Source organism: Callospermophilus lateralis, chromosome 13 (assembly GCF_048772815.1).
Source record: "Callospermophilus lateralis isolate mCalLat2 chromosome 13, mCalLat2.hap1, whole genome shotgun sequence".
Lineage (NCBI taxonomy): Eukaryota > Metazoa > Chordata > Mammalia > Rodentia > Sciuridae > Callospermophilus > Callospermophilus lateralis.
The window spans coordinates 68,954,089-68,975,409 of NC_135317.1; the positions used below are offsets into that span (position 1 = coordinate 68,954,089).

The 21,321-nt window shown below is 41.3% G+C and overlaps 1 protein-coding gene across 1 annotated transcript in view; it reads left to right on the forward strand.

Annotated features, from left to right (window-relative positions):
• The window catches only part of Ptpn14 (protein tyrosine phosphatase non-receptor type 14), a 174,697-nt gene that overhangs the window by 109,431 nt on the left and 43,945 nt on the right, over positions 1–21,321 (forward strand). The window contains exons 4-7 of the mRNA XM_076832419.1: positions 5,525–5,622; positions 7,713–7,780; positions 17,623–17,693; positions 18,751–18,838. Of these exons, the coding sequence (XP_076688534.1) occupies positions 5,525–5,622; positions 7,713–7,780; positions 17,623–17,693; positions 18,751–18,838 (325 nt within the window). The remainder of the gene's footprint in view (positions 1–5,524; positions 5,623–7,712; positions 7,781–17,622; positions 17,694–18,750; positions 18,839–21,321) is intronic.

Sequence of the window (21,321 nt, forward strand, 5' to 3'; positions counted from 1 at the left end):
GACAGTCTAATTGAGGGGAGGGGAGGGCTTGATTATCAGAGCCCTTCCTCAGAAGCATAGGTAAACATCACAGGTGGTGGTGTTTTTATTTTCATTTTTATTTTTAGACTTCAGTGGAATCGAGGGTTTGCTCGGAGTGCCTGGGGATCAGGTCCCTCCTGCCTTGCCTCTGTGGTTGGCCCAGCTGTGGTCTGATCTGGCCTTGCCTTTAGGAAGCAGTGTTACCTTGAGCAAGTCATTCACTTTCAAGATGGTTTCTTCTTCTAGACATGAAAGGCCTGGCCTTGGGTTTTATAAACATCCTTCCTTTGTTCGATAGCTTTGACTCAGCCATCCTGCAGTATTTATGGTCCCATATTTCTGTGGCTTTCACAAACAAAATTTTTTGGTATTTCTCGTGCATCTCACTTGTCCACCTGGGCACAAGTTTTGGTCTCTGGTGTCTTTGCCCAGGGCACAGGCTAACCCAGCTGCAGTCCTTGCTGGACACTGCAGGTCTCAGAACAAAGGGAAACAGAGATGACCCAGGCACTGGTTCTGAGGGCTTCTGCTGGGGGTCACAGCACTTTAATTCCCCATTCATTGGACCCAGAACAGTTCATAAGGGAAACAGGGTCGGCATTGAGGGGGGTCCTCCCAGCAAACGTTTGGAGCAGTGCTAGAAGTCTACTGCCCCTCCCATCTCTGCCATTCTGAGGATGTTGCATCCTTGGTTGGAAGTAGGACCAAACTCAGATCCTAAAGCTTTGCTATTTACATGGCTCTTTCCTGCTGGGGGCAATTCTGCTGATCTGGACTTGGAATGAAGCTTTCGCTTGTGGGAAGGGTGGGAAACATATTTTCAAAGCATCACATACTCAGCCTCTGAGTCCCTAGTGTCTTATTTGTGGTTCTGTGGTAGTGCAGTCTCTACTTTGCAGAATACCACCAAGGATTTCTTAATCTGAGAAGAATGAACAGACCTGCAGGTAGAACACAGTTGTATCAGTGCTGAGATTAATTCTTTGTACATGAATTAAAAGGAGAGATTAGAGATCTTAGTGATGCATCTTCAAATGTTGATAATAACACTGTGGGGTGTGACTTTGAAAGAGTTCTTTGATATCTCTGATAGAAGTACTGAATGCTCTATTAATTTGACCCAATATGGCATTTAAATTTTTTTTTTTCTTTTCAAATTTTTAGAGGAGGAAGGAACTTGGAAAAGTGTCTTATTTTCTTATGTTGGGGTACGAACATTCCAAATAGATGCAGTGTCCAGAGGCTAGTTCATAGCATCATTCAGCTTCCAGTTGTAATGTTTGGTAACACTGATTATCAGGAACCCTTTTATGCTTCACCCAGAGAAACCTGCATTTAATCAGCACATGAATCTTTAGATTAAAAGCAAAACAAAAATAAAATTAAAAAAAAAATTGAAATGAGAATTTCGTTTTCTTCATTTCAACAAGCATAGTTATGTTCACTAGTTCTTATGGGAGAGCAGAGTCCTAACCTAAAAGTAACCACTGGGCCTGAATTGTGAGACTATTTCTAGGTCTTTGAATACGAAAAATATTAAAAAGCGTTCCTTGTGAACTTAGATTTTCAAAGAGGATCTCTTTGGAAAGTTGGCACACACTTACTTTCCTGGCATGAGGATTGTTTTTTTTTTTCTCTCCCCCTTTTCCCTCCCTCCACCCAGAGCTGTGACAGGGTGGAGTATACCTCCATGAAATTGCATGTTTCCAAAATAGGATTCACAGTTGCATTTTACTGCTGTTGTAATTGAATCTCTCATCAAAAATAAGCAGAACTCAAGCACTCTAAAAATAAAAATTTCAGCTCATACTCTCCAGTCTTCAAACAGGATACAATTTTTATATTTTGCAAAAACAGAAGAGTACCAACCAAGCAGTTTCCCATGTGGTCCAAATCTCTTTCTTGTTTCTGCAATCTTACATAGCAATAACCACAGTCTCATGTGGTAATGGCACCATATCATTACTGGTGTGCAGATTCTCTTGGCTGGATAGCTTCCAAGATAGACTACTGCTTTCCTCAGCTCCAGGGTTTAATATCCCAGCACAAGACTACATCCAACCTACGTGACCAGAATGTTCTAGCACTACTTGCTAGGGATCCTGATTCACTGTATCCTTAGATAGGATGAATTTTTAATAGAACTTGCTCATGTGTTGTGGGTGAGAGTTGGGAGCAGGAGGCTAAGAAAAATGGAAATGGTTGTTTTGCTGGATCCTGTGGATTAATTGTATGGTGTTTATTCCCAAAGGAGTCGACTGAGACACACACACACACACACACACTCACACACACACACACACACATCTTTGGGGATCATTTTTGACTCCAAGTTACCATGTTAAAAAGGCAGGTGATGCCAGGATAACAACTTCTCAAATGTTTTATTCCTTGGTTCTTGAACATTGAACCCTTAGGTAGTGTACTGGAGAAACATGGCAGCAGTGGTCAGAGAGGCCAGGGAGTCCTATCTTAGCTCTCTCCAGGGCAAGCACAGTATCCTGCAGACCTAAGCACGGAGAGTGCTTAATAAGAGCATGTTACAGTCCATCTGTCTTCTGGCTGGAAGAGCAGAAAATTAGTGAAACCACTCAAGATGGGAAGGGACAGATAGCACATGGAAGAGAACAGGGTATGATTAATAGGAACAGGTCAACTTTTATCATCGTTTCCTACCTTGAGATTTGCCTTCTGGTTTGCTTTGCTTTGAGAATCTCACTGTTGTTTCTTTAGTAGGCTTTGCTATTTCTTTCTATCCTGAGTCTTTGCTTTTGGATTTGTGTGTGTACGCGGGTGCGTTTGCTTTTTTTTTTTTTTTTCCCCCTTCCATATCTTTTAACTTCACTGAAGAAAGTTGGAGCAGGACACTCCGGAAATAGGATGAAGTTAACACTCTTCCTTGCAACTCTCTTGTTCTTGTTCCCCCAGTTTTGAAAGTAGGGTCTTCAGAATCTAAGTGGCTCGTCTTCAAAGATGGGTCTGCTTTAAGAATGAGCTCTTGGCACTTAAAAGAGGTTTTGATAACTTAGGGACCCTCTTACTTGCTTAGGTTTCTCCTTTCTAAGAACTAAGTTACAAACATGAAAGATCTTCCATAAAAGACTCCTGGGCAGTTCCCAGAGTCTCTTGAAGAGAAGGTTACCTTGCGCGAATGAGTGGACCTTTCATCATTCCCTTGAGAAGTGGCCCAGAGACCCAAGAAGCATGTCAGAGGAAAAGCAGGAACCAGGCTGGGAATGGTGAACAAGAAGGCAGAAGGTGCTGAAGAAAAACCCTCAAAGAGAAGATGCAGAACACAAATAAGAAACAGGCTCTGTGGTATGAGAAGCCATCTTCCAGAGCCCTTATTTTCCCCACTTTTACTGAGCTACATCCCAGAAGATGAACTAATACTATCATTAATTAGCCATGTTGCATGAGTCTTTTATTTAAACAAGGTCGTAATGTAAACTCACTTTGGGTTCATCTGTACTTGAAACTATGCCTGAGCTGGGGACCTGATTCTAAATGGGGAAAAAAGGAAGCTAAAAGATATTTATGTAGCATATTTTATTGTAGCAATTCAGAAAGCTCTAGTGTTGAATATCATGATTTACTCCTGTATTGTTTCTTTAAATTCATATACAGGCACTGCTCTCAAATTTTTATTTATTTTTTCCTATGAAGAATGACAAGACAGGTCACGACTTTGCTTTTCCTCCCCATCATATAATTTTACCCAAAATAGTTTTTACAAATCTTCTGGCTCTTTCACACATACATATACCACACAAAGTGCCTTTGATTTCACAGGGTTTTAAAAATGGTCCCACATAATGTGTCCTCCTTATTAGTTTGTGCACATTCAGAAATGAGATTATCAGCAAAAGAATTTTGACCAGAAGTTCTTACACATAAGCATTCTTTCTTTTTGCTGGGACTCAGCTGGTTAGAGGAGTCATGGATTCTAAGGCTGTAATGACGAGGTCAGGGCAGAGCCAGATCCACTGAACTCAAGAGTGGTGGGTGGCCCCACGCTCACCACAAGTGGCTTCTCTACATCTGTGAGGAATTGGTCTCTAAAAACCAGTGGAAGCATTTGTTACGTACATCATTACATGGTCACATGATGTGAGCAGGAAGTAAAATTATTGATTGGATAGTGAAACCTGTAAAATGTTTATGAATTAATCAGATGAAAGACTGCATGAGGGCAGGGTAAAAGTTTTTTTCTATCTTAAGTTGCTTAAGAAGAGTTTTCAAATAATTCTCAGTGTTTACCCTTCTGATTTGAGTCTAGGTTAAGTTTTTCCCACCCAAGACTGACATGTTTGCCTTTGCCCTGTACAGTGGACCCAACCACAAAGAAGTGAGGGCTGGGCTGGGGTGTGTAGAGAGCCCAGGCCTTCTCCCGATTAGGCTGATATGTCACGATTCCTGTGATGTTGCCGGTAGAACCCGCCATCATTAGGTCTTAGCAGTGATCGCCTGTCTCTGGAAAAGCTGAGCTTTGGGGTCATCTCTGAGTTCTCTGGATTGAGATGTTGCAGTTGATTTGAAAGAGAGACTGACAGTCACCAGGAGTGTTTGCCAGGAAGGTGTGTTAGAGAGGTGACTCTGTTGTAGGAATGTGGTCAGAGGAAGTGGTGTCCCGGGACGTGACCATCAAGAATGAGGAGATTTCTACATGTTTAGGTCATTCTAAATCTGTGATTTTATTGGCAAGAAAACAACACACTGTTTTAGCTACTGGTCTGAGGTTGGTGTCATGTATGGGAACATTCTCTCTGCTTTTTGGGCGGGGGGGAATATAGTTCAGTTTGGAAAGTTGCATTTAAATTGATTTTTAAGAGTCACTGACCTGGGAGGTGAAGCATGGCTCTGAAAAGCTTTACCCATCCTTTAGCAGAATTCCAAATTATACGACATATTTGTAATCTGTCCTACCAAAATTTTGTTTTTAAAAGATGACTAGTGGTCAGCCTGGGCAAGTTAGCAAGACCCTGTCTCAAAAAAAAAAAAAAAAAAAAAAATTAAAGTGTTGGCGATGTAGCTCAGTGGTACTCAGAGTGCCCTTGTGTTCAATCCCTAGTACTATGCAAAAAAAAAAAAAAAAAAGTCGATGTGTTTCTGGAATTTTCAGCAGTGCATACATATTTTGAGTGTATTGAGTGTAGTTTCTGCTGTCACAGTGTCATGTGTGTCCAGGTGTAGAGAGCTTTTTCATTCTTGGTCTCTGTTATGAAGAACTGGTCCATATCACTAGTTCATCCTGTTGGCCTAAAAGCAAGTGATTTGATGAGAATGTTCTCAATCTCAAAGTAAATGGGATGTGGCACCTGCTACATCAAACAAAGACAAACACAGGCCGAGGTCACTTTCCATCTTTTATAGATGACTTTTGTCAACATCACCTGCGTATCCTGCTGTGTACACAAGGGTTTGCATCCAGGGATGTCTTTTGTGGGAATACATTCCAAGTATGTGTTTTTGAGTTTGTGTGTTCCTCTCTTCCCATGAACAGATATCAGTATTACCTGCAAGTCAAAAAAGACGTGCTTGAAGGCCGGTTGCGGTGTACCTTGGAACAGGTGATTCGACTGGCTGGCTTAGCTGTGCAAGGTAAGATGTAGTCACCACCAGCGTGTGAAATTCTATTTTCTGTTGGATTTATGGTGTTGGTGTTTTCTTAGTGTGAAAAGATACACTGACCTAAATGATCCCTACTAATACTCCCTTCTCATTTCAAGAGGTCTTATGTTAATAAGAGGAAGAGCTAGTGATTTTTGATGGCAGGACAGTGGCTGTCTCAAAACTGTTTGCAACCTGCTCTTGCTTATTTAATTATAGTTTTATTCCAAGAAATAGTAGCATTAAAGCTGTGTTTTAGAGTTGATGGGACATTCCGCTGCACAATGTGGTTGTATTCTGTGGCTTAAAGGACTGTGTTACTGTCACAGCAACTTCCAGTGTAATAGCCTTAATCATTGTTGTATGATTTATTCTAATACAGTTAAAGAGAGAAACTTAAAATCCAAGTTGGTAATGTGAAATAACAAACTTCTCTTGGAATAAATTTATCTTTAGCCTATTTTATTTAGATTTATCAGACAGCTATTTTTTTTTATCTTCTCTACATTGTTATGTGTCAATTCTTTAAAAATATATTTTATTATATTAACTAGTTTAATTTTCTTTAGTCATATTGAAAACAAGAAGCTAGTAAATACAGTTTTTGAAAGGAGAACTAATTTCCCTTTCAATCCTCATTTTCCCTAAAAATCAGCTGGTGTCCAAGTATAACCCTGCCAGCAGCCAAGTTCTCGCTGTGTGGACTGTTGATTTAGAAGCCATGAACTGAACTTCCCAAACTTTGAACTGAAGTTGAACCTTTTGGTTTCTAAATGTCTAGAAAAAGTGGCCTTTCCCTGACCTCTTTCATATCAGTGGCATAGCCATTTCTGTTAGATGTAAATTTTCTACAGAGTTAGCTTCTGTTATTACTCTTTGGATGAAAATGCCCAAAATATGTTGTATTACACCTGTCTACATAGAGCCTGGAAGGGGAAGAAAGAATGGCCAGTGACGATAGAAGGAGCAGTGGAAACATCATTGAAATAATGGAGCAGGCACCCTTAATAGAGGGAGGAGTGAGCAGATCCTGGGGATTCTTCCTGGGTTATTAGAAAGATGCATCATCCAAAATACAAGTTGGGAAGGAAGGTGATAACTGATGATTGATCTTCAAAATAGGCAGAACAGATCATGTGCTACATTTGTCGATGGCTCTTTGGTATTTCAACAACTTTGTTGTGTTGTCCTTCTGTATATCTGTGTATTCTTTTATTCTGCATCTGTTGTTAAATATAATCTTAAATATGTCTGAGTCCATTTCTATTGGCTGCTAAGTCTTTTACATGAAATCAAGATTTCACGCAGGTTTGGTTTTTGTGAAAGTGAGTGAGATAAGGAGCAAGACGTTCGTTCCTGTGTTGATGTTTATGGCATAGGCTGTGCATGTTGTTTTGCATGTGCTCCAACATAACACTGAGAGATGAAAACATGACAGAACAGAATTTCTGACATCTTGTAACATGCAAAGTTGTTTAGGAGGTGTAAAGATTTTCTGAGGTTGCTCGCCAAGGGTGATCTGCAGTGGGAATTTCCAGCTGCGAATACGTGATCAGATGAAGATACATTTAGCTCTGTGGTTCTCCAAATTAACCTTGATTTTAAAAGTCCCGTTGGTGGATAGCCTAAAGATATGAACTGAGGCACATTTAACAGATAAATATAGTTCTTTCTTTTTTAAAAATAACTTTTATTTATTTCTGTATGTATGTACATACATACATGTTTATGAGGTGCTGAGGATCAAACCCAGTGCCTCACACATGCTAGGCAAATGCTGTACCACAGAGCCACAACCCTAGCCTATAGATTTGTTTTTAAATATTTAAATAACCTTTTAGGGATAGCTTTCACTATATATATATTTTTTAAATTGTGCAGTGGTGCTCATGTGCTGATATTTAGAGTTGCTAGGTAAATGTAGTTATTATATGAAGCACATCCTGGCACTATTTTCATTTAATAGTGGTGCAGAAAAAGGATACAGTAGGAAGAATAAATATGGTGACAAGTTTCCAGTATTTTATTCTATCTTTAATTTCACATAATAACTACTCCCCTCTCCCCCATCTTCTTCTCAGCTGATTTTGGAGATTATAATCAGTTTGATTCTCAAGATTTCCTCCGAGAGTATGTGCTATTTCCTATGGTAAGTGCATTTTCTTTTCTTTTTGCTTAATTTTCTACCTCCTTTGGGCATTTAATTCTTGCCTTTGAAAAGAGAATTATTTCCTTAGAGAATTGAGCCTATAGGGAAAGCCTATTTTCATTAATAAAAGAGGGACAAGGTCTATAAAACACATTGAGACACTAAAGACATCCTTTTTGCCTCAAGACACTCCCTAATTTCTTTTTCAGATAGTTCCTTGTTGCTGTTTAGAAATACCACTGATTTTTGTATATCGATACTATAACCTACAATTTTCCTGAATTTGTTTATCAATTCTAACAGATTTTTGGTGGAAGCTTTATATAAATTATATAGTCACTAAATCAACACACTTTTTTCCTACTTGGATGCATCTATTTATTTATTTTCTTGACTGATTGTTCTCATCTGGGCTTCCAGGACAATGCCGAATAGAAATGGTGAGAGTGGGCAGAAACCAGTCACACATAGAGTAGCCTAAAACCAACCAACAGACAGTCAAACTTAGGGATTCATTTACTTAAGAAATTGAAAGATTTATGTACTGAAAACTATCAAACATTAATCAAAGAAATTAAAGGTAGCAAATGGAATGATATACTATGTTCATAGATCAGAAGAATCAATACTGTTTACATGTTCATTTTACCCAAAGCAATCTACAGATTTAATGCAATCCTTATCAAATTTTCAGTGTCATTCTTAAAAGAAATAGAAAATTATCCTAAAGTTTATATGGAACTACAAAAGAGACCCTGATAGCCAAAGCATTGTAGAGCAAAATGAACAAAGTTGGAGGTACTAAGCTACCTGACTTCAAACTATATTACCAAGCTATAGTCATTAAAGCAACATGGTCCTGGCAGAATAGTAGACACATTGACCATTGGAATAGATTAGAGAGCCCACACATCTGTGATCAATTGAGTTTTGACACAGGGGGCCAAAACACGCAATGGGATAAGGACAATTTCTCCAATCCATGGTGTTGAGAAAGCTGGCAATCTACATGGAAAGGAACGAAACCGGGCCCTTATCTCACCCCTTACATGAGAATCAGCTCCAGATGAATGACAGACTTGGTGTATGATGAGAAACTGTAGAACTGCTCAAAGAAAACAGGAAAAGCTACAGGACATTGGTCTGGGCAATGATTTCTTGCATACGACCCTCCAATTATATAGGCAGCAAAAGCCCAAATAAACAAATAGATTTTAACAAGCTTTTGCCATAGCAAAGGAAATAATTAACAGAGCAAAGAGACAATTCACAGACTGGGAGAAAGTGTTTACAAATCATTCATCAGATAAGGGGCTCATATTTAAAATACGCAAGAAACTTCCAACTATTCAATAGCAAGAAAACCCCATTAAAAAAAAAAAAAAAAGGGCAACAGACCTGAATAGACATTTCTTAAAATAAGACATACAAATTCAGGAAATGCAGACTAAAACCACAACGAGATGTCAGCTACCACCTGTTAGGGTGACTGTTGTCAAAAAGAAGAAAGATAACAAGTGTTGGTGAAGATGTGGGAAAAAGGGGAGCCCTGTACACAGCTGGTGGTGATGTAAGTTAGTACCGCCATAGGGAACGCAGTGTGGAAGTTCCTCCAGAAAAAGTAAAATAGAATTATCATGTGACCCAGCATTCCCACCTTTGATTATAAATTCAGAAGAATTGAATCAGTGTGTACTTCATCACTGATTCAATGATGATTGATTCAGTGTGTACTTCATCTGTACTTCCATCACTACTGCTGCGCTGTCCACAATAGCCAAGATATGGAAACACCCTACATTCCCCAAATAGAGCAATCAATTTAAAAAGTGGGGTTTATATACACAATGGAACACTATATAATCTTAAAAAGAACAAAATCCTGTCACTTACAATAATGTGGATAGGTCTAGAGGATATTATGGTAGGTAAAATAAGCCAGGCACAGAAAGATGAGTGCTGCAAGGTCTTATTTCTGTGTGGAATCGAAAAATTTGAACTCATAAAGGTAAAGAGTAGAATGGTGGTTACCAGCGGTGAAGGGGCAGGAAGGGAAAGGGAAAATGTGGATGAACGAGTGCAGAGTTTTATTTAGATAGGAGGGACAAGCTGTGGTCATGGATTTCACAGCATGGTGACTACACTCAATAATTAATGTATATTTCAAAATCACCAAGGGAGCAGATTTTAAATGGGCTCATCACAAAGAAATGAAAATTGGGTGGAGCAAAAGATAGGTTAATTAGCCTGATTGGCTTGTTCCAACAATGTATATGTGATCAAAATATCACATTGTAGCCGATCATGGTGGACTCACTTCTGTAATCCCAGCTACGCTGGAGGCTAAGGCAGGAGGATTGCAAGTTTGAGGCCAACCTGGGTAACTTAGCGAGACCCTGTCTCAAAAATAGAAGAGCTCAGGGGTGCAGTTCAGTGGTAGGGCACTACTATTACTTATGGAAAAAAATAGAAAAGAAAAGAAGAAAAAATCACATTGTATCTCATATAAGATTTTTGTGGATAATTTTTTTTTTTTTTAAAAGGTGCTTCTTTGTCAAGTGCTCCTCATTTATTCATTACCCTCCAGCAAGCTGACGGTCTGGTCTTCCTTTCTGGGTTGTTCCCACCCAAGAGCCTTTGTACCTGTGTTTCCTCTACTTGGAAATGATCTGCCCCCGATCTTTACCTCACTGAGGTCCAATTCAAACACCGCCTTTTCAGAGGGGACTTCCTTTTCCTTCATCACCTGCTGTCGGTGTAGCCTAATCATTAGCCACTTTCTGGACTTCATGGCTCTTCCAGTTTTTGAAGTTGTTCATTCTCTGTTTTGTCAGCTTCAGTTACCAACCCTGTGATCCTTTGTCCATTTCCTTCACTGTTTCTGACACATAGTTCCCACTCGTGAACGTTTGTGGAATGAATCAATGAAGTGAAATGTTCATTCCTAGGCTGACGTAAGAGTGAGACTGGGTTTTAACCCCCGGGGATTTTTGTTGGTTGCCTGGTTGGTTGGCTTTGGGGTAAATGTGAGGAATTTTTGTGAGAGAGGATGAAAACATCTGCAAAGCCCATTTGAGGGAAGAGCTAGAACCAGTCTGACATGCTGGTTCTGAATTTAGAAATCATGATTATTCACCATTTTTTAAAAAAAAATCAATTGTTTAGCCCAAAACACTGACCTGGGTAACTAACACCCAGGGCATGAAATTCTACAAGAAATGGTGTGTGTTCTCAGGAGGCTCCAGTGTGGTTGGGTAAAAAGGAAGTTTGCAAAATCAGATTGTGAAGCCAAGTGTAATAAAGTGCCATGGGCATTTTACGTGGGGAGAGGACAGTGTGCTTGGGAAGGCTTAGAGACAAGGGAGTGTGGGCTGTTTTCTTAAAGGGTAGCAGGATTGTAAGAGGGGGAGGGGGAAGGAGCAAGGAATGATCTAGACAGAGAGGAGGGAAGAGGCGAGGTGCCTGGAGTATTTGGGAAAGAGTCAAGTGGATAGTGTGACTGTAGCTTGGTGGTGTTTGGGGGGAATCCTGGTGTATGAAACTGAAATCTTCAGAGAAGGCGGAATGCCTGAGCTTTTTCCAGAGCTTCGCAGACTCTACACTTTGAAAACTGCTGGCTCAAGCAGTGAGACCATTTGTGGGAGGAAGTCAGCTGGGAGTCTGTTGTGGTGGTCTGGAGAAGAGATCTAATTTAGGTGGCTAGCAGCGAGATGAAAACAAGAAAGCAAAGCAGGAGATATTTTGGAAGCAAAGTAGGCAATATTTGGAGTCTTATCAGCTATGACAGACAGGAGAAAGTGGAGAGTCTAGTGACAAAGGTTTTAAGGTCTTTAATTTGTTTTGTTTTTTTGGAAAGTGAATTTATTTTTTATACTTCTGTGTGTGTTAGCTCAGTGATCACAACAAACATGAAGCAGCCTCGGTGGCATTTGTCCAATGGATGGTCTGTGGGGTCCCCATAATTATTTTCTCCCAGAAGTTTTTCCTTAAACTTCATATTGACTTTCAACCATGATTCTTTGTCTTATCTATGGCTTTGACTTAACATGACCCTTTCCAAGGAGTGGCTTGCCAACTAGCATGCATGAAGTTTTCTACTCCAACCACAGGGACCTTCTCCAATCAAATCCTCTGTCCACATACAATGTCTCATTTTCACTTAAAATCAGGTCTTCAAAAGCCACCTTCCTGAGAACCAGTTGTGTGGGGTGCAGGGCCATCAGCTTATTCACCTTCTTGGCAACCTGTGTGTGGGGTCTGCTGTCCTCACCTGGGTCTGGCAGAACCATTTCCAGCCAAGGTAGTGAAATCAGGGGGGTGTTAAGAGCATATTCTTGCGGAAATGAAGTGCTGTATGAACTGAACCTTTTGAGAAGCAGGCCAAAGGGAGGCCACTCCAGGCCCCAAAGCTCACAGACTGCTGCCACTGCATGCAGAGACAATAGGCACCTGATGGGGACCATCAAAGCCTAGGTTACTGCCATCTTCTCACAGCTGAGGCCAGAGGTGGGATGGGTTTTAAGTTTTGAGTCACTAGAGTAAGTAAGACTGGTGTTACTATCCATCTTAGTATATGAGTACAACTGCATTGGTCCAAAGCATACCTTGTTCTCAGATGTTAGGAAAATACTGCAGATCTCTATCTTTTCAAGAATAACTATTCTTCTTCCCTCTAAGGAAACAGCAGTAATATCTTTATGCCTGCTTTTATTAATGTATTAATAATTCTACCCATTCTATCAACTTCCATTCAAAGAGATTAGCAGTTACTTAGCAGACAAGTTCTTCATAGGATTTAATGTCAGTATGCTTAAATGAACCTCTGATATTGCAGAAGTTCATTGGGATATTTATCGTCATGCTTGATGTGAGCTCAGATTTTAAGAGTGTCAGTTTTATGTCAGACGAAGTAGTTGATCATGGAGGGTTGAGCATTTTCTGCATTTTTTTCACCCCAATCTTATTAAAAGACATATTCGCATTATCTGAAGGAAGAGACCAGGTTAGGTTGCCAGAGTTTGCAAAAGTAATTGCCAGCATGAGATTGATGAGTTTGTAAGATGCTTTGACAGGTGTTGGGAAGCAGTCAAGAGAGTAAGTTTTGTTGTTTTGTGCACCATGCTTCCTTTTGGAGATTCATTCCTTACTGGGCTCTGAGCAGATAATCTACTGAAACAGCCTGGACTCCACACATCTCACCAGTGGGCAGACAGATCCTGACATTAGTATTTTTGGGTTCTCAAATAGCTCTCTTCTGGATGGGAGCTGCTAGCTCCTGGTGCATATTTATATTCAAATTTAAAGTTAAATAAAGTTAAAAATCAGCTCCTTGGTAGCATTGGCTGCCTAGTGGCTAACTGTGTTGGAAAGCTCAGATATGAACATTCTCACCATCCCACACAGTCCTCTTGGACAGTGCCCAAGATGATGTGGCACAAACTGATTGTCGTCAGAGTATATGTCTGAGTTGCAAATGTTCCCAGGCCTCTGCCTGTAGCCATCTTCTTTCATTGCTCCCTGCACATCCCCACCCTGCCCTGCCATGTTGTGTCCTGTGTCCTGCGTGCACTGCGGTCGGCGGTCAGAAATTTCTCAGCAGAGTTGCCAAGCCGTGCTGTGCCCACATCCTGACTGAGCCACTCACAGCCCACCTTGGGCACGGTAGCTTTCTAAGTCTCATTTTCCTCATCTAAAATGAAGCCAAACAGGGCTGAGACTGTAGCTCAGTGGTAAAGTGCTTGCCTTGCATGTATGAGGCCCTGGGTTCAATCCTCAGCACCACATAAAAAACAAATTAAAAAAACAGATATTGTGTGTTCATCTACAATTAAATAAATATTTTAAAAAGATATAATAAAATAAAATAAAGCTAACAAAGCTAATCCCTTTGTGAGCATTCAAAGAAAAAAATGAACGTGAAGTACCTAATTTGGCACAGGTGAGATTCTCAGTAACTGTGTATTCAGTTGTCCTGTCATTGTTAGCATAATTCTTGTATCTTTATATCTTTATGTAGGCAAACATAAGGATGTTAAAGAGTGCGCTTTCCAGGTAAAATCACTGTGTGCATTGTGTGTGTGTGTGTGTGTGTGTGTGTGTGTGTCTGTGTGTCTGTGTGTGATACTGGGCATTGAAGCCAGGAGTACTCTGTCACTGAGCCATATCCCCAGCCATTTTTGTTTTGACACAAGGCTGGCCTGGAACTTGTGCTCCTCCTGCCTCAGATGCCAAAGTACCTGGGATGATAGGCACATGCCCCTGTGCCTGGCACTGTTTGCATTTTGAAATGTGAGCCGAGGAAAGGCAGAAGGTACAAATGATCACTAACCAGCTTTGCATAATCAAAAACTCTTGTCTCATAGTATGAAACTTACACTCTAAGTAGTGCGTTCACTGAACATTTATTGATCATTGTCTCTGTGTGGAGAACTTATAAGTTGTCGCTCTGGAAAAGCGCTGACAGACTCTGTAAGTGATATGAAGAGGAATCATTGCCCTTGAGGGGCCTAAATCTAGTAGAGGGAGACAAGAATAAGGAATGGGTACACAAATGACTGTGTTAGAAACGCAGCAGGCAGAAGGTAAGAGACACACAGACAGGTCTGGGGTGAGAGAGGCTACTTCCAGTGGGGGAAGCAGGAAAGCCCTGTGGAGGGCAAGGATTGCCGAGACGGGATGTGAAGGACAATGTGACATGTCACACGCTGTGGTGGGACTGGATGGTTCTTCCAAAAAAGGGTAGACATGAGCACGAACAGAGATCTAAAAGCAGTTTGTATTCCAACAGGAGGTGGCCTGAGGCCCTAAACCCTTGGGGGAGGAGATCTAGAAGGAAAGGCTGGGTCATGTTGAAGAATGGTGCGATAGCAGGGCTCAGCTGTTGACCTAATTGAGGAGGCAGTGGGGAGCCATGGAAGGTTGTAAACTTTCTGCTTGATTCCACCAGAGCTTTCAAAGAGAAGAATGCATTCCTTTGGTGGGGGAGGGAAGATAGGATGAATAGCCCTGTTTGATCTTACAAAGTTACTGAATTTGTCAAATGGCATTTCTTCAGCAGAAAAAAGAACAAAGTTAAGTACACAGGCGCTCCACAGGTGTGCAGCTGCGTAAGGCACTCACTCTGCCGTCTCTCATTCACCCAGGGCCACTCTCGCACATTTCTCTGGTGGGGCGCAGGCCTCAGGGAGGCCCCAAGCGCAGGTGGAGGCAGTGGAGTACAATAGCAGAGGGGTTCCTTTGGGCTTTTTCTTTTATAAAACTAGGAAGTGGAGGTTTAATGGAACCTTTTTTGATCTCCACTTACCCCTGGTCTATTCTGTTGCCACATATCTTTCACTAGCTTTTCAAAATTAATATCATATTGGAGACGAAAACTTGATACCGAGATGCACACACACAGCTAAGTTTCTAAGCCTTGTGATATCTTTGTTCATCCACGACATAAAGCTGAAAGCATTGAGCTCATTTCTCATTGTGGACTCATCAATTTAGTGGGAAGGCTAAGCAGGAGACAGCAAGTTAATCAGTAGGTGTGAAAAATAAGAGCCCTGCTGGTTCCCTCTGTCTTCTCTAAGGACTCTCTCGTGAGCTATGGAATCTCAGAATCTGCTGAGCTATAAAATTTCCAGGATATATTTACATCCTCATTTCCCACTTTTAAAAATATCATTTTTTTCACACTTCAATGTTTTGAGATGGAATATTTCTTACAGTTTGAAGTGTATGTTTTGGGGGGTGGTGTTTCATCCACGAACAGTTGTTAAATGGGAAGGTAAATCTCTATATAAATGGTATTTTCGAAAGAAGGGTTTGAGGCACTTTATATGATCTCTGTAAAAATATGAGCCCCTACTCTGCACCTCCAATATCATGAGCCTCAGGGTGCCCTCATCAGGACTCAGCTGAGTCCCTTCTGCCCTCTCCTCCATAGCTTGGTGGTGCTCACCAGCATGGATCCCAGGTGGTTGAGACACTGACTGGTTGGCTCCTTGCCTGTTGTCTTACTGAATGCTCTTGAGACTTTTCAGCCGTCATGACTGCCTCCCTCCTGTGACCGTCCAGTAACAGTGCCATCAGCTGGCTCTGCCTTCATGAGGTCTGAGTGAGTCTGTGGTATTTTAGAAGTGGACACATAGGTCTGCACCAGTGCCTACCTGAGTTCACCTTTTGAAAGGATGGTGGCTTAGAAACTCTGCACCCTAATTATTAAAAATACATAAGTACATACCAAGCAATTCTGATGAAAGTATATTTGAGAGATAGACAGATAGGGAAAAAGGTAAATGAAGAAAGAATTATTCCTGAGTCTTAGAGAATTTAGATGGTAATCCAAATGACACCTTGAAATAACCTAAGTTACAGTGGAAAGCCATTTCACAACAGTAGGAATCACAGCTCAGTCCTCAACGTTACAGGCCTTGCTTTTGCAGGAGTAAAGGAGAGATTGAGAAAGTAAGGCTAGTTAGGTGATATTCTAAAACAGGGAATTTTTTTTAAAAAGTTTTGTTAATTGCTACATTATAATTATTCATAATAGTGGAATTTATTGTGACATTTATTGTAACACTTGTACACATAACATAATTTGGTCCATTTCATTCCCCTATACCTTCGTTATTCCTTTCCTCTTCCCCACCCCCATTCCTTTCCTCTAATCTACTGGTTTCCCTTCTGTTTTCATAAGATGCATTTTTCTCCTTTTTTCTTTAGCTTCTACATATGAGGGAAAACATGCTACTCCTGGCTTTCTGAGTCTGACTTATTTCACTTAACATGATGTTCTCCCATTCCATCTATTTTTCTCCAAATAATGTAATTTTGTTCTTTATAGCAAAGACACTATTGTATATATACCATATTTTCTTTACTCATTTATCTGTTAGGCTGTTTCCATAGCTTGGCTATTGTGAATTGTGCTGCTATATCGGGTGTGCATGTATATGCAGTATACTGACCTGAGTGCTTTTGGATAAATATTAAGCAATGATATAACTGGTTTATATGGTGGTTCCATTCCTAGTCTTTGGAGTAACCTCCATATTGATTTCCATAGTGATCGTACCATACACAGTTCCACCAGCAGTGAACAAGTGTTTCTTTTCCCCTTCATCCTTGCCAGAATTTATTATTTGTATTCTTAATGATTGCCATTCTGATCAGGGTGCGATGAAATCTCATTGTTGTTTTGATTTACATTTCCCCGATAGCTAAGAATATTGAACGTTTCTTTAAATATATTTGTTGGCCATTTTTATTTCTTTTGAGAAATGTCCATTTAGTTCATTTGCCCATTTATTTTTATCAGGAATTGAACTCATGGGCACTCAACCACTCAGCCACATCCCCAGCCCTACTTTGTATTTAATTTAGAGACAGGGTTTCAACTCACTGTTGCTGAGGCTGGCTTTGACCTTGAGATTCTCCTGCCTCAGCCTTCCAAGCCACTGGCATTACAGACATGCGGCACCTTGCCTGGCCAATTGCCCATTTTTTGATTGGGTCATTTTGTTTTTTGGTGTCAAGTTATTGGGTTCTTTTAATATTCTGGATTTTAATCCTCTCTCTGAAGAATAACTGGCAAAGATTTTCTCCCATTCTGTAGGCATTGTCTTCATGCTCTTCTTTCCTTTTTCAGTGTGCAGAAGATTTTTAATTCAATGCTTTTAATTCAAGATTTTTAATTCTTGGCATTATTTCCTGAGCTTTAGGAGTCCACTATTGAGAAAGGACATCACTGCCTGTGCCTATATGTTGGAGTGTTGCTCTAAAATAAGGAACTTTTATGGTTTGCAAGCAAAATGACCATTGCTTATACCCTCTGGACCTGTTTTCTACTTCTCTAGGATTTGGCCCTGGAAGAGGCTGTTCTAGAAGAGCTGACCCAGAAAGTGGCCCAAGAACATAAAGCTCACAGGTGAGGAGGCAGAGGGCCCAGGGCTCCCCAGCCAGCAGACACCCACTGACATCAGACAGGGCACCTTCATCTCCCCACCCCACCCCTGGCCTTGGTCAGCATGGTCTGTTTCTTCTACTGTGTGACTCAACTCTGAACTTTCCTGAGGTCTTGAAAACCCCTCCTTCCCCTTCCTGTTCTTCTTTGTTCCTTTTCCTTCCTTCCTTCCTTCCTCCTTCCATTCCTTCCCGTCTTTGTTCTTTCCTTCTCCTCCCTTTCTCCTCCTCCTTTGCTCTCTTCTTCACCTCCTTGCTTCCTCCTCCTCTTCCTTCTCCTTCTCTTCCTCCTCCGCCTTCTCACTGAAATTCCACATAGAGGTGGAGTCATTACCCAGCAAAGTTCCTGTCTTTGAACCTCCTCAAAATCTGTTGCCACATGGGGAAAAGCCCAGCGCTGCCTGCTCTGAGCATGGAGCCAAGTGCCATGCTGGGTGGGAAGGTGAAGATCAAGAGGGAAGAGGAGGGAGACTGACTTCACTGAGTGTTTGGTAACAGGGTTCCTTGGAGCTGTGCTGGACCAGTAGACAACAGACATCTTTTCCATCCAACCTTGAAAACTCTTGAGAACCCAGGCAGTATTATATCTTGGCCTCTTGGCTCCCCAAATATCACCCTCAAGTAAATCATCATAAACCCTAAAAAAAAAAAATTTTTTTTCTTTCCTTTTAAGTAGAAATTTTTTCAACTTGGTGGGGAGACCTTGTTTTTAAAGCAAGGAATATTATTCACAAGGATGTCTGGAATAATTATTTAATGTTTTCAGGGCTGTGACTCTTAATTAAATACTTTACACCCCCCCCCCCCCCCCCCGCTTATTGTCCCTGTTGAGTAAAAGGCTACCAGGGGCTGTGTTAATGAATCACCAGTAATGTACCGTACCCTCACAGTCAGGTGATGATTGCTCTTCCCAGAAACTAGAGCTAAACCACAGCTCTGGAATTTGCCATCAGGAAGGTAGGAAGTTCCACTGACTTTGTGGCCCTTCACCATTTCCTCCTTTAATGCTATTTTCATTGTAGTGGAGTCCTGCCAGCAGAAGCTGAGCTAATGTACATCAATGAAGTGGAACGTCTGGATGGATTTGGACAGGAAGTCTTCCCTGTGAAGGTAGCGTGTCACGCCCCATTTCTTGCTTCAGCCTTTTCAGAACTGTGCAGGTATTTGGAAAAGCCAGTGTTGATAGCAGTGGACCAGCATGGCTTGTCCTTCTTGTTGCTACATGGCATTAATTGGCAAGTCCCCTTTACTTTTGGTAAAGCAAACACTTATTCTTAGCTAAGAGATTTTGAAGATTTCCATGGTCAGCAGAATACCTCATTTGTCAAGACAACCATCTGAGTATCATGCATCAGCTGATCAGGCTCCTGGAAGGTACAGAGACTGTATTTAGTCTCAGTGGGACAAGTAGCTCATGTCATGTGTGTATCGACAGAGACTCTGGCTAATAGTTTTCTTCCCAGTGCCTGTTGCTTTTCCTTGAATGAATATAAAGGATAATTGACAGTGAACTAGAATAAAACATTTCCTATATGGAGTGCATTTTATTCTGTAGCTCTACAGAGCTCTCCATTGTGGGTTTCCAGCCCTTTTGGTGCTTTGTGGAAACTATACCTAGAAAATAGCACATCGCATCCTCTTCAACAGATCCATGTCTTCAAGTGGGTGTGGTCAGGGTTCCTGGTGCATGGTCACTTATAGAGCTAAGCCTGTAATCTGCACTCATTTTCCTCTCTCTGCTGACCGACTTTTCAAAAAATGGAGTTCTATCAACTGGCACATTCCAGCAATTTGGGAGATGCCTGCAATTCCGGCACAAACATTTCACTCCAGACTGGCTCCACTGGCTGTTTTATATGTGTTCTGTTCCCCCTCTGTTGCACATTTGCAATTTGCCTTAATGAGAACTGCCCATGTGCATCAAGTAGAATCGAGCAGGGTGGTCGCAGCTTTTGAAAAGGGCTAAATGGCTCTTTTTTAGATCTGTTTAATTTTCTTTTGCTTCTCTAATGGCTGCCCTTCGTAGGGTTGTAATCCACTTTCCATGCGATAATGCCTTATGAAGCCATCTGCATCCCACTTACATTTCAGCAGCCCATATAGAGTCATGATATTTTGGGTCATTCAGAAATCAGTAAACTTTTCTCCATTGCTAGAAAACTGACTTCTCAGTGCTTGGAAGTTAGGAGTTTTGTTGTTGCAGTCATTTTCTTGTTTGTTTTTAGTAATTCTGAACTGTGGGACGTAGACACAGTGGAGGTAGTGTTGAAATCCACTGTGTGGGCTTCTGCGCTCTTTTTAATAGATTCTTTAGTGAACCAAAAGGGACAGTTGGCCTACCTCTGACTCATTGTCAGGTGGGTATAACTCGGCTGCACTGCTGGGGTTTCCCCCACATGACTGTCCATGACTGAGGTGACCATCTACAGATCATTTGATACCTAGTAACCCAAGATGGTGGGTGGGAACAGCAAGACCAGTGGGGTTGGTGATGTAATGAGCCCTGAAATTAGTTTTTTTTTTTAATATTCTTAAGTTTTAGGTGGACACAATATCATTATTTTATTTACATGTATGTGGTGCTGAGGATCAAACTCATTGCCTTGTGCATAATAGGTGAGCACTCTACCACTGGGCCACAACCCCAGCCCTAAAATCAGTTTTAAAAGCAGACAGGAAAACGTGCAGGGAAAGAGAGTGAGGGGTGCCATAGGCCCTTCTGGTTAGTACAGGTCCTTAGCACCCAAAGAAGTTGAAAGCGTGTCATACTACATCCTGGGGAAGACACTTCCATTTAGTGTGGGCTTTTCCACATGCAGTTCCTGGAAACATTCCAGGGCTGGAAGGGTGCCAGTCCACTTCCTGACAGCTCTGCCCCTGCTTCTCCTCCACAAATAAAGATGTAGCTGCTACCTGAGTGGCTCCTGTATTGTCACGGCATTGACCATGGAGAAGGGTGCTTCTGGGCTGGCAAAGACAGAATCTGGATTTTCCAAGCTTTGTTCAGTTGGATGCAGAACTTTTATTTATTTTTTTTGACTAGTACAGCACCCCCAGCATTCTGGGGCATCCCTTCTGTGTTTTTTCATCCCCTTCCCCGTCCTGTAACTGCTCTTCCCTTATCCCCATCATCACCAGACTCCAGTGTGGACCTATTGGAAAGGTGCCAGGGAAGTCTTTTGGTAGAATTTTTCCATCTCCTTCCATCCCGACTCCTGATCTTTTCCCACATGTATTTTTATTTACTATAACTTGCCTTTTAACTTCCTGTCATTACCAAGACAGTTCTTTCTTCCTCCCCAGTTTTTTCTCTCTTAACATTCTTCCCTGCTTTTGCAAACAGTGGTTGTCTTTCCTACTTGCTCTATCCCTGCTAGAGACTCCTATGCTAGCAAAGCTTTGGTGGGTAGGTTGAGACAGGATCATGAGAAGGGATTCTTTCTTCTTTGGGGCAAGTGGCCTTGGTCTAGTTGCACATGTCCCTTACTGTGCCCTAGAAAGAGGACCTCCCCATCCACTGCAAGCAGGGGACTGAGTGACAGTTTATCTACTAGATATTGAGCCTTGTTCCCATTCTACTCTCAGAGCTCTGG